General features: G+C 44.2%; 1 protein-coding gene across 4 annotated transcripts; it reads left to right on the top strand.

The window, feature by feature from the left end:
• The first annotated feature begins 5,646 nt into the window (after window positions 1-5,646).
• On the top strand, window positions 5,647-13,588 carry LOC139548878 (methylosome subunit pICln-like). 4 transcript variants are annotated; one of them, XM_071358796.1, is made up of 7 exons: window positions 5,647-6,321; window positions 7,568-7,704; window positions 7,808-7,918; window positions 8,184-8,294; window positions 8,429-8,491; window positions 13,137-13,203; window positions 13,367-13,588. In XM_071358796.1, coding segments are annotated over exons 1-7 (609 nt in total). In that variant the 5' UTR covers window positions 5,647-6,202; the 3' UTR covers window positions 13,368-13,588. The 4 variants fall into 4 exon arrangements, with proteins under 4 accessions (XP_071214897.1, XP_071214895.1, XP_071214896.1 ...); XM_071358794.1 differs by lacking the exon at window positions 8,429-8,491 and adding an exon at window positions 8,537-8,710 and having other exon boundaries at window positions 5,668-6,321; XM_071358795.1 differs by lacking the exons at window positions 8,429-8,491; window positions 13,367-13,588 and adding an exon at window positions 8,537-8,710 and having other exon boundaries at window positions 5,669-6,321; window positions 13,137-13,204.
• The last annotated feature ends 338 nt before the right edge of the window (window positions 13,589-13,926 follow it).

Here is a 13,926-nt window from a genome sequence, read left to right on the forward strand (position 1 = left end):
CATTGTTTGAGTCAAATATTATATCTGTTTGGACTTCTTGCGGTCTACAAATTATTTGTGATTATGTTCTACTTGATTTTTACATTTGAATTCATTTAGCAGATGCTCTTATCCAGAGCAACGTAACAGGAGCAAGTGGGGTTAAGTGCCTTGCTCAAGGGAACATCAACACATATTTCACCTAGTCGGCTTGGGGATTCTAATCAGTGACCTTTAGGTTGCTGGCCCAACGCCCTTAACCACTAGGCTACCTGCCCTATGGTAATGTTTTTTTTAAACATTTTACTGATAATGCCGTATCAGATAAAGACTACAGTGTAAACCGTGCATTCGGAAAGTATTCAGACCCCTTGACCTTTTCCACATTGTTACGTTACAGCCTTATTCTAAAATGTATTGTTTTTCTTCCTCATCAATCTACATGCAATAATACTCAATGACAAAGCAAAAACAGGTTCAGAATATTTAGCAATTTTATAAAAGATTCTACTGAAATATCACATTTACATAAGTATTCAGACACTTGACTCAGTACTTTGTTGAAGCACCTTTGGCAGCGATTACAGCCTCGGGTTGTCTTGGGTATGATGTTACAAGCTTGGCACACCTGTATTTGGGGAGTTTCTCCCATTTTTTGCAGATCCTCTCAAGCTCTCTCAGGTTGGATGGGGAGTGTTGCCTCACAGCTATTTTCAGGTCTCTCCAGAGATGTTAGATCGGGTTCAAGTCCGGTCTCTGGCTGGGCCACTCAAGGACATTCAGAGACTTGTCCCAAAGCCACTCCTGTGTTGTCTTGGCTATGTGCTTAGTGTCGTCCTGTTGGAAGGTGAACCTTCGCCCCCAGTCTAAGATTCTGAGTGGTCTGGAGCAGGTTTTCATCAAGGATTTCTCTGTACTTTGCTCCCTTCATCTTTCACTCGATCCTGACTAGTCTCCCAGTCCCTGCTGCTGAAAAACATCTCCACAGCATGATGCTGCTACCACCATGCTTCACCATAGGGATGGTGCCAGGTTTCCTCCAGATGTGACTCTTGGCGTTCAGGCCAAAGAGTTCAAGCTTGGTTTCATCAAACCAGAGAATCTTGTTTCTCATGGTCTGAGAGTCCTTTAGGTGCCTTTTGGCAAACTCCAAGTGGGCTGTCATGTGCCTTTTTACTGTGGAGTGGCTTCCGTTTGGCCACTCTACTATAAAGGCCTGATTGGTGGAGTGCTGCAGAGATGGTTGTCCTTCTGGAAGGTTCAACCATCTCCACAGAGGAACTCTGGTGCATATTTAAGTTAATATGCACCAGAGCAAAGTATAGAACCCAGTACACTCAGACAGTACCACTAGCTATGGCCATGGTGACCGCAACACAGTTCTGCCAGACCACTGAGACAACCACTCCTCCACAGGAAAACAACTGTAAATCTGGACAAAAGAAAGCTGAAGAGATCTTAAACCAGGAAGATGAAGGCACTTCTATTCACTATATAGTGCACTACTTTGGACCAGAGCCCTACTATAGGGAATAGGGTGCCATTTTGGGGCGCATACGAAGACTTAGGTTGAGCCGATGAGATGGCAGCGGGCCTGCTGGACTCCTGATAGCCTATATATAAGAGCATTGTTACGTTACAGCCTTATTCTAAACTGGATTACATAATTTTTTCCCCTCAATCTACACACAATACCCGATAACGACAAAGCAAAACCAGGTTTTTAAACATGTTTGCATAAGTATTCAGACCCTTTGCTATGAGACTCGAAATTGAGCTCAGGTGCATCCTGTTTCCATTGATCATCCTTAAGATGTTTCTACAACTTGATTGGAGTTCACCTGTGGTAAATTCAATTGATTGGACATGATTTGGAAAGGCCCACACCTGTCTATATAAGGTCCCACAGTTGACAGTGCATGTCAGAGGAAGGAATTGTGGAGAGGAAGATGGCTGAAGTGGATCCTGAGTTGGAATTAAGCAGCGCGTCGAGTACATTTGGTGAAGACGAATGTTCTGAATGAACAACAGTAATATCAAAAACTGGAACAAAAAGAAAATTGCCTAAAATTGGAGTGGAGGATACGTGTGTAAATTATAATGAATGTTGGGAAGCGTTTGATGAGTAAGGATGCGTATGTGGGGAAACATGTTTGAGGTGTCAAATATTGAAGTATGCACCTGAAAAAGTGGAGTATGTCAGAGTAACCAGGAGTGGTCTTATTTTGATTAATTGTATTTCTGAAGAGCAGAGGAAGATTGCAGTGGGCCTCAAAAGAATCCGGACAACATAAGTTTTGTGTTTTGAACTTCGGAGTAGAGCACCCGTCAATGGAGTTGACGACGGATGTTCAGCTTGAATACCTGAAGAGAATTCCTGGTGTGGTTAGTGCCCGGCGTCTGACCCGCTGGGTGAATGGAGAAAAATAAAGTCTGACGGTCCTGTTGTTTTTTGATAAAGAGCAAATGGTTATGTAATATATGCTGTAAGAGCTTTCGTCCCCAAACCACTGCAGTGTAAGAATTGTAAAGGATTTGGCCATGTTTCAAGTGTGTGCAGATAAACAGAGTATATGGAAGAAAGGACGACGGTGTTTCAATTGTGGTGGGGATCATGATCCTGAGTTCCTGGAGAGCCCTGTAAGGGTGAAGGAAATTGAGGTGTTAAAAGTTAGAGCGGTCAATCGAATCTCCATGCGGAGCAGATTCAAAGAATTAAGAAAACAAGTGATGCTAGTGAAGAGATGTTAGTGGATACACCACAGCCTGTAGTAAATGTTTGCTTCCAGACAAAAGATGCCCTGTTAAGGTGGATTTCATTGCGTTCATTGCCACAGTTATAAACTGTACAGCGCAAGTCTCAAAGAAGTCGAAGAAACTAGACATTGTGGCTGCAGCTGAAAAGTTTTTGGGACTCAAGAATTTTACATCAAAAGACTTGCAAGGGGTACTGGCACTGGACCCGCCCTCCCAGGTTATTTCCTGTATTACTCAATGATGAGAGAGCAAACCACACACAAGTCAGAGTTATATTATAAAGTCCATCTTTAATTATATATGAGCTTCACCATAGCCCTTTAAAAAAAAATTTTTCGTGGTATCCAATTGCTAGTAATTACTATCTTGTCTCATCGCTACAACTCCCGTACGGGCTTGGGAGAGACGAAGGTCGAAAGCCATGCGTCCTCCGAAACACAACCCAACCAAGCCGCACTGCTTCTTAACACAACGCGCCTCCAACCCGAAAGCCAGCCTCACCAATGTCTCGGAGGAAACACTGTGCACCTGGCTCCCTTGGTTAGCGTGCACTGCGCCCGGCCCGCCACAGGAGTCGCTGGTGCGCGATGTGACAAGGATATCCCTACCAGCCAAACCCTCCCTAACCCGGACGACGCTAGGCCAATTGTGCGTCGCCCCACGGACCTCCCGGTCGCAGCCGGCTGCGACAGAGCCTGGGCGCGAACCCAGTCTCTGGTGGCGCAGCTAGCGCTGCGATGCAGTGCCCTAGACCACTGCGCCACCCGGGAGGCCCCCCCATAGCCCTTTTTTGACTCTCAGATCAATTCAGTGTCTATAAATGAATTCTCTGAGAGTGCTTACAAAACAATTCTTAGTTTCCTTTATAGAAAAGATACACCCCTCTCAACTTACATGACGAATAACAGATCTTAGGAACATTACAAAGAACCTTTTACTTGAAAGAGGAGTATCCCATAGCTAGATAGCATTAGCTATAAATTATCGTTCAGTTTGGTCTCTTAAGACGAGATTGTAATCTCGTTCTTGGTACCACTTAGTACGAAAACATTACCTCATCCAATGGCATATATCAATTGTCAATTCTAGATACTCCCATCTCAAATACACCCCCTCCTGGACAAGCTCAGAAAGGGGAGTGATTCTCTAGGTCATATACCATGAAAGATAAGTTGAACACAACAGAGGGGTAATACAATGGTTCCAGACACTGCCATTCTCCTCCCCTCTCTGGGCCCCAAGTGATTTTTCCCTAGAGAGAAAGGTCAATGCAACTGCCAACAGTATAGTCCAAAAGAAGACATTCTAATGACAAGCATAAAGATATCTAAAACATCTTATTTATATATGTTACCTAACTAATTCTGATTCAGCCACGACAGGCCTTACTGAACTCAGATACTTTCAACGTGGCATCGTCATAGGATGTCACCTTTCCAACAAGTCAGTTCGTCAGTGCTGAAGAGCATAAAAATCGTCTGTCCTCGGTTTCAACACTCACTGAGTTACAAACTGCCTGTGGAAGCAACAACAGCACAAGAACTGTTCGTCAGGAGCTTCATGAAATAGTTTTCCATGGACGAGCAGTCACACTGAAGCTTAAAATCACCATGCCCAATGCCAAGCGTCGGTTCGAATGGTGTAAAGCTTGCAGCCATTGTACTCCGGAGATGAATCATGCTTCACCATCTGCCAGTCCGACAGATGAATCGGGGTTTGGTGGATGCCAGAAGAACGCTGCCTTCCCTATTACATAGTGCCAAATGTAAAGTTTGGTGGTGGAGGAATAATGATCTGGGGTTATTTTTCATGATTTGGGCTAGGCCCATTAGTTCCAGTGAAGTGAAATCTAAACGCTACAGTATACAATGACATTCTAGACAGTGGTGTAAAGTACTTAAGTAAAAATACTTTAAAGTATCTACTTAAGTTGTTTTTTGGGGTATCTGTACTTTACTATTTATATTTTTGACAACTTTTACTTTACTACATTTCTTAACAAAATAATGTACTTTTTACTCCATACATTTTCCCTGACACCTAAAGTACTTGTTATATTTTGAATGCTTAGCAATACAGGAAAATGGTCCAAATCACACAATTATCAAGATAACATCCCTGATCATCTATTGCCTCTGATCCTCTGGACTCATTAAACACAAATGCTTAATTTGTAAATTATGTATGTATGTTGGAGTGTGCCCCTGGCTTTCTGTAAATTAAAACATGTAAAATGGTTTGCTTAGTATAAGGAAAATTAGATTACTTATACTTTTAATTTTGATGCTTAAGTATATTTTAGCAAATACCAAATAAAACCAAATACTGACTTTTACTCAAGTAGTATTTTACTGGGTCTTTCACTTTTACTTGTCATTTTCTAATAATGAATCTTTACTTTTACTCAAGTATGACAATTGGATACTTTTTCCACCACTGATTCTAGACGATTCTGTGCTTCCAGCTTTGTCACAACTGTTTGGGGAAGGACCTTTCCTGTTTCAACATGACAAAGCGAGGACCATACAGAAATGGTTTATGGAGATGGGTGTGGAAGAACTTGACTGGCCTGCACAGAGCCCTGACCTCAACCCCATTGAACACCTTTGGGATGAATTGGAACGCAGACTGCAAGCCAGACCTAATTGCTCATCATCAGTGCCCAACCTCACTAATGTTCTTGTGGCTGAATTGAAACAAGTCCCTGCAGCAATGTTCCAACATCTAGTAGAAAGCCGCCCCAGAAGAGTGGAGGCTGTTATAGAAGCAAAGGGGGAACCAACTCCATAGTAATGCCCATGATTTTGGAATTAGATTTTCGACTAGCAGGTGTCCACATACCTTTGGCCAAGTAGTTATGTTGTTTTTAACTTTTCGTGCGGCTAGTAGGAAGAGGAAAATCACTTCCTCGTACACCCCCCGACCTGTAGTAGGCGGTAATGTTTTCTTGCCGCTGTTCCTTCTCTTCTCTTGAAACCCTAACTCTGAGCTATAATAAAGAACCCTAACCTAAAAAATAAGACCAATAAGTGCTTACATTTTGTTTTATTACGAGCCATATTTACTTTGTCGCAGCTTATTTTATTGGCGGGGATGCGTAGTTGTTACCACTGAGGTATAATAAGAACGGTGACGTTAGCTACCTGTTAGCTGGCAGTGGAAGCAGCGTGGGAGCTGGGTCGAGTAAATGCTACCGAGCAAGCTAATGGCACTAACGTTTCAGGGGAATGTCTACTAAATAAATATTCCGACTCGTTAACTCTTCAGGCTATCGATAGCTATATCGTCTTTTCGTTTGTCTTGCCTGCACAGACATCTAGCTATCCGTTTCTGTTCAGACAGAGTTAAATAGGCAGTTTTGGGAAAACGAAGTTAGCCAGCCACGTCACAGAAGTGCAGTGTTGTTGACCGCTCCGGACCGACCCAAAATAGAGTTCTCTCTGCCGTCCTCCATCAGTTTCCGAGGATGGTTCTGCTAAGGAGTGTCTCCCGACCCAGCGAGGGAGTCCGGCATGAACAAGGCGAGACGACGGCGGTGTTGGACGGGAAGGGTCTCGGCGCAGGGACTCTCTACGTTGCTGAAACGTATGTGACGCTCTGGTGTGGTGGCTAGCTAGTTAGTTAGCTAGCATTGTTTAGCCAGGTGACATTTGTTAGTTAGCATGCTTGCTAATTTCTAAAATCAGGAAGTTTCAAGACTTACATGTTTTCTTAGTGTTTTTGCTTTGAAAATATAAACTTAACATTTATTTTTATAAACTTCAACTTGAGTACCTTGAACTTGAATGTTGCATCATGTTAGCTAACTAGTCAATGACTTGACGTGGATCTCAATTATATTTAATTGATTAATCACATCTCCTTGCCTCACATCCTTCCTCCTTGTCTCCTTCTCAAAGCACATTGCCCGGGAAGATCTGAGGTTCCTCCGTTTTGAGGCAAGGAGGGAGGACAAGATGAATCAAGGAAATACAATGAGTTTTCACCATATAGTAGTCATCAAATTTGATTGGTCACATGCATGTGTTTAGAATATGTTATTGCGGGTGTAGTGAAATGCTTGTGTTTCTAGCTCTGACAGTGCAGTAATATCTAACAATTTCTCAACATATACCCAATACACACACATCTACGTAAAATAATGATATTAAGAATGTATAAGTATATGGATGAGTAATGTCAGAGCAGCATAGACTAAGATACAGTAGAATAGTATAGCGTATATACATATGAGATGAGTAATGCAAGATATGTAACATTGTTAAAGTGACTAGTGTTCCATTGAAGTGGCCAGTGATTTCAAGTCTGTATATAGGCAGCAGCCTCTAATGTGCTAGTGATGGCCATTTAACAGTCTGATGGCCTTGAGATAGACGCTGTTTTTCAGTCTCTCGGTACCAGCTTTGATGCAGCTGTACTGACCTCACCTTCTGGAAGGTAGTGGGGTGAACAGGCAGTGGCTCAGGTGGTTGTTGTCCTTGATTTAAAAATGTTTTACCTTCCTGTGACATCGGGTGCTGTAGGTGTCCTCGAGGGCAGGTAGTTTGCAACCGGTGATGCGTTGGGCAGACCGCACCACCCTTTGGGCAGGTAGTTTGAGGGTTTTAGGTGCCAAGCCAAATTTTTTCAGCCTCCTGAGGTTGAAGAGGCGCTGTTGCGCTTTCTTCACCACACTATCTGTGTGGGTGGACCATTTCAGTTTGTCAGTGATGTGTATGCCGCTCCCCTGCGGTCCCGTCAATGTGGATAGGGGGGTGCTGTTTCCTGAAGTCCACGATCATCTCCTTTTTGTTGACGTTGAGTGAGAATGCTGCTTTCCTGTGTTTTCCAGGCGGTTGTCGTGGTTTGACGGGTCAGGGATGGGCTTCTCTCTGGAGTACCCCACTATCAGCCTTCACGCCATCTCACGAGACCTCAGCGCCTACCCACAGGAACATCTATACGTCATGGTCAACGCAAAACTCAACGGTGAGACACACCTGTCCATCAGTGTCAATATCAAACTCGCAGTGAAACACAAACTTGTGATCGAGTAAGAAGATCTTAAAGTGTGTGTCTGTGTGTTCCCCAGATGAGATGCAGGAGAATGCCCGTGATGAGGAGGATGAGGATAAGAGCAGTGAGGAAGATGCGTGTGAGGGTATCACAGAGATCCGCTTCGTCCCTAGCGACAAGGCAGCATGTAAGTGTGAGGGGAGAGGGATGTCTAGTTGTGCAGGGCTAAATTTAAGTCAATGCATCTTTATTAAGCAGGTCACAGATAATAACATCTTCCACATATAATGTAACCAGTGCTGTACAATAGCCAATAACAAGTTCAAACATCTCTATACACACATGCATTAGGGATGTCTAAAGCTTTTGGCTCTCCAGTTTTTTGACATGCAGCTCTAGTTTGGAAACACTATGCCAGCTAGGATTTCCCTAACGTGTGTGTGTCCGTCCAGTGGAGTCTATGTTTTCAGCGATGTGTGAGTGTCAGGCCTTGCACCCAGACCCAGATGACGAAGACTCCAACGGGGATTTTGATGGAGATGAGTACGATGTGGAGGAGGCAGGTGTGTAACTTACAAGCATACAGACACACACAGACACACTTTAACATACAGTTCACGAACTCGCATAGATGGAGTAATCAAGAAGATAATACTAACATTGTATCTCCACCTTCTTTCTCCCTTCAACGGAAAAGAGGCAGGTAAAAAGCCTAACAACTACGCACTCACCCTATCAGCTGCTACAACTACACACACAGGTACACGCGCACTCACAGGTGGTATTCTCTCTCTCTGTCCTCCAGAGCATGGTCAGGGTGATATCCCATCATTCTGTACATATGAGGAGGGTGTGTCGGGGCTGAGGGCTGAAGGCCAGGCCACTCTACAGAGACTGGAGGGCATGTTAGCTCAGTCTGTCGCAAACACCTTTCACATGGCTGGGGTCCGCACTGATGAGACCAATGGAGAGTTTGACGGTGGGTCACACACACGTACAAGGATAGGTCACACACATAGTCTAACACAGGATACAAGGATAGGTCACACACACGCTGAAATAGTAGAACCTCACAGGCAAAATTTCATGAACGGGATGTAAATAATATACAGCGGAGGTTCTTGAAACTGACTTTCTCGGCTCTGCTTGTTAGATGTGGTGTGTATTGTAATAACCACAAGATTTATTTAACTAGGCAAGTCAGTTAAGAACAAATTCTTATTTACAATGACGGCCTACACCGGCCAAACCCGGACGACGCTGGCCCAATTGAACACCGCCCTATGGAACTCCCAATCACGGCCGGTTGTGATACAGCCTGGATGGCACTTGAGGACAGAGTGACAATGATCCCGCTCTACATAGTCACTACATAACAAAGAGAACGTAACATAAATCAATAAAAGATGCATGCAAAAACATTGATATAGGTTACAAAAATATTACCAGGCTAGCTCCTTGGTCTTAGAATATTCTGACTGGCTTGAATGGAACAAGCATCTCTGTCAGATGATGGAGCTTAGCCATGGAGTCCTCTAGAAGTTAAAATAAGAGCATTGAAGTCAGCCTGATACTGGCAACTAATAAGCCAGTACAGTTAGTCCTTCTCTTGAGCACCGGATGGTTCTCCAACTTCTCCGCCTGCCGCTGACTTATCACTACAAAAGAGTGAAAACACTCAATTTCTGTGGCTAAGTGTTTCTCTGAGAAGGATACATCTGCTAGAATCTCTTCCCTCTGTCGCACACTCTTCTTACACTTCTATCTTTTCTCTCTTGTACCATCATCTCTCCCTCCATCTCTTCCCTATTTGGTACCTACTTTTTGATCTTCTGTGGTAGCTCTTTCTCCTTGTTGTTGACATGGTACCTGTTCCCACATTTCTCTAAGGCCCATCTGAGCTCTGACCCGGCCGACTGAATGTGTTCTTCTATAGTGGTCCCCCTACCGGGTAGCCATTCTCCTCTGGAGGACAGAACCATGGTGCGACTCCACTCCTCCTCCCAGCACTCTAGGTGCTTCTCCACAACCACTTTGTGTCTCCTGACGAAGGGCAACCCCAGAGAGTAGACCAATGGGAAGGCAAGGGGTCCAACCCCCCTCGGCCAGGGTCACACTCCCCTTCAGTTGACCTTTAACCTTGTCTGAGGTATCCTCAGCAGGGACACACATCCAGCTCTGCACGCCGATCACATTCACCAGAGTACCGTATTAGTTTCTTTCATGATACATGAACCCCCCCCCAGTAGCGCTATCTAGTCCCAGGAGGCTGTTGCCACTGGAACTCTTCTCCCCCGATTGCTCAGTTTAACCAGGCGGCCAGCTCTAGGAAAAGTTTTGGCGGTTCCAAACTTCTTCAATGCTGCAGAAATGTTTTGGTGCCCTTCCCCAGATCTGTGCCTTGACACAATCACAGTCTCGGAGCTCTAGAGACGATTTCTTCGACCTCGTGGCTTGGTTTTTGCTCTGACATACACTGTCAACTGCTTACTTACAAGCCTTTAACCAACAATCCAGTTTTAAGAAAAAGAAGAGTTAAAAAATATAGTAGCCAGTCTATGACTAGGGTGGCTGGAGTCTGGCAATTTTTATGGCCTTCCTCTGATACAGCCTGATATAAAGGTTATGGGTGGCAGGAAGCTTGTCCCCAGTAATGTACTGGTCCGTATGCACTACCCTCTGTAGCGCCATGCGGTCGGAGGCCGAGCAGTTGCAATACCAGGTGGTGATGCAACCAGTCAGGATGCTCTTGATGGTGCAGCTGTAGGACTTTTTGAGTATCTGAGGACCCATGCCAAGACTGTCTTGGTGTGTTTGGACCATGTTAGCTTGTTGGTGATGTGGACACCAAGGAATTTGAAGCTCTCAACCTGCTCCACTACAGCCCTGTCGATGAGAATGGAGGTGTGCGCGGCCCTCCTTTTCCTGTAGTCCACAATCATCTCCTTAGTCTTGATCAAGTTAAGGGAGAGGTTGTCCTGGCACCACAGTTCCAGGTCTCTGACCTCCTCCCTATAGGCTGTCTCATCGTTGTCGGTGATCAGGCCTATCACGTTGTGTTGTCGGCAAACTTAATAATGGTGTTGGAATCGTGCTTGGTCATAGAGGGGACTGAGCACGCACCCCTGAGGGGCCCCTGTGTTGAGGATCAGTGTGGCAGATATATTGTTGCCTACCCTTACCACTGGGAGCGGCCTGTCATGAAGTCTAGGATCCAGTTGCGGAGGGAGGTGTTTAGTCCCAGGGTCCTTAGCTTAATGATGACCTTTGAGGGCACTATGGTGCTGAATGCTTAGCTGTAGTCAATGAACAGCATTCTCACATAGGTGTACCTTTTGTCCAGGTGGGAAAGGGCAGTGTTGAGTGCAATAGAGATTGCGTCATCTGTTGGGGCTGTATGCAAATTGGAGTGGATTTAGGGTTTCTGGGATAATGGTGTTGTGAGCAATGACCAGCCTTTCAAAGTACTTCATGGCTACTGATGTGAGTTCTATGGGTCTGTAGTCATTTAGGCAGGTTACCTTAGTGTTCTTGGGCACAGGGACTATGGTGGTCTGCTTGAAACATGTTGGTATTACAGACTTGGCCAGGGACAGGTTGAAAATGTCAGTGAACACACTTGCCAGCTGGTAAGCGCATGCTCGTAGTACACGTTCTGGTAATCCGTCTGACCCTGTGGCCTTGTGAATGTTGACCTGTTTAAATGTCTTACTCACATCGGCTACGGCGACCGTGATCACACTGTAGTCCAGACCAGCTGGTGCTGTCATGCATGCTTCAGTGTTGCTTGCCTCAAAGTCCTTTAGCTCGTCTGGTAGGCTTGTATCACTGGGCAGCTCGCGGTTGGGCTTCCCTTTGTAGTCCGTAATAGTTTGCAAGCCTTGCCACATCCGAACAGTGTCGGAGCTGGTCTTGTAGGATTCAATCTTAGTCCTGTATTTACGCTTTGCCTGTTTTGACTGTTCGTCTGAGGGCGTAGCGGGATTTCTTATAAGCGTCTGGGTTAGAGTCGCTTTCCTTGAAAGCGGCAGCTCTACCGTTTAGCTCAGTGCAGATGGTGCCAGTAATCCATGGCTTCTGGTTGGGGTATGTAGGTACAGTCACTGTGGGATTTTGCTAATGAGTGGGAATCAAAATAATATAATTATGGGCAGATTTGCCAAATGGAGGGCGAGGGAGAGCTTTGTACGCGTCTCTGTGTGGAGTAAAGGTGGTCTAGAGGTTTTTAAAAATGTATATCTGTTTTTTTTCTCTCTACTTGTTGCACATGTAACATGCCGGTAGAAATGAGGTAAAACAGATTTAAGTTTGCCAGCATTAAAGTCCCCGACCACTAGGAGCGCCGCTTCTGGATGAGCATTTTCTTGTTTGCTTATGGCAATATCCAGCTTGTTGAGTGCGGTCTAAGTGCCAGCATCAGTTTGTGGTGGTAAATCGACAGCTACGAAAATATAGATAAACTCTCTTGGTAAATAGTGTGGTCTACAGCTATCATGATACAAAACCTCAAGACTTCCTTAATATTTGATTTCGCACACCAGCTGTTATTGGCAAATAGATACAGACCGCACACCTTGTCTTAATGGACCCAGCTGTTCGGTCTTGCCGATGCACAGAAAAACCAGCCAACTGTATATTATCCATTAGCTCATCCAGTTTATTCTCCAATGATTACACGTTGGCCAATAGGACGGATGGTAGAGGCGGGTTACCCACTCGCCGACAAATTATCACAAGAGACATGGACCTGTGTACCCTGTACTGGCGTCTTCTCTTCTTTGAGCCTGGTCGGGTATCTGGAGTAAATTCTTCGCGTCCGACTCATTAAAGAAAAAATCTTTGTCCAGTTCAATGTGCGTAATCGCTGTTCTGATGTCCAGAAGCTATTTTCAGTCATAAGAGAAGGTGGCAGAAACATTATGTACAAAATAAGTTACAAACAATGCAAAAAACACTCAAAATAGCACAATTGGTTAGGAGCCCGTAAAACGGCAGCCATCTCCTCTGGCGCTAAAGCTGTAACGTAACAAAATGTGGAAAAAGTCAAGGGGTCTGAATACTTTCTGAATGTGCTGTAACTTAACGTAGTAAGTAAATATAACTCAGTAAATCAATCTGGGCAGGTTTGTTTGACACACTGCTGGAATTTCCAGTATGAATGTTTTTTTCCTGTGTGACTTGGTCACATGTACTTTGTCTTTCAAGGCATTCAGAGCCCCTATCTCTATCTTGAAAAAAATTAATTATAATAACTTTCTTTTTTTCACTCTGACTAGCAGGTATGTAGTTCAGAGCATAGCCCACACCCGTTATGAACACATGAGCATGAAGAAAGCTGCATGTGTTTCATGATAATCAGTATATTGGCTGTTCTAGTCATTATATTTCTATGTCTGTCTTTGCAGATGGGATGGAGGTGGATGCAGGGTCGACGGTGGCCGGACAGTTTGAAGATGCAGACGTAGACCACTAGTAAAAACATATCATAATACTACATTATAATTATCAGTATGTTAGTGTGATGTTTTGTGTGATCACCTTTAAATCCACATCCTGCTGTCAACCTTATGGACCTGCATTACTATACTGTAGTTAAGTCTCTCACTGTCTTTTTTGCTCCCTTTTCTTCTCTCAGATGGAACTCAACTCAGCCAGTCAAAGCACTTGTGGTACATTGTGGGATAGGAGAATACAACCTCTCCAATTCCTGTCCCCAAGGCATCATTTTCTGTTCATCTCCACACACATATATTCCTCTCGTGTTTTGTACCTGAAGACCAGTTGTACTGAGTTTTCCCCAACAGCGGTGTTGTCTTTGTATGAAATCTCTTCAATAAATAAATTGTTTTTGTATGAATAACAGTGTGTTTGTGTTATGTGCACATTCCAGAGGGGTAACATAGGAGCTATGCTGAGGTGTCAACAAATGTTTTAATATTGAAGTCTGTTTTATTAAGCTGAACAAAAATATAAACGCAACATGCAAAGTGTTGGTCCATGTTTCAGGAGCTGAAATAAAAGATCCCAGAAATGTTCCATATGCACAAATTTGTTAACATCCCTGTTAGTGATCATTTGTCAAGATAACCCATCTACCTGACAGGTGTGGCATATCAAGAAGCTGATTAAACAGCATTACACAGATGCACCTTGTGATGGGGACAAAGGCCACTCTAAAATGTGATGTTTTGTCAC

This window comes from Salvelinus alpinus, chromosome 22, assembly GCF_045679555.1.
Source record: "Salvelinus alpinus chromosome 22, SLU_Salpinus.1, whole genome shotgun sequence".
Lineage (NCBI taxonomy): Eukaryota > Metazoa > Chordata > Actinopteri > Salmoniformes > Salmonidae > Salvelinus > Salvelinus alpinus.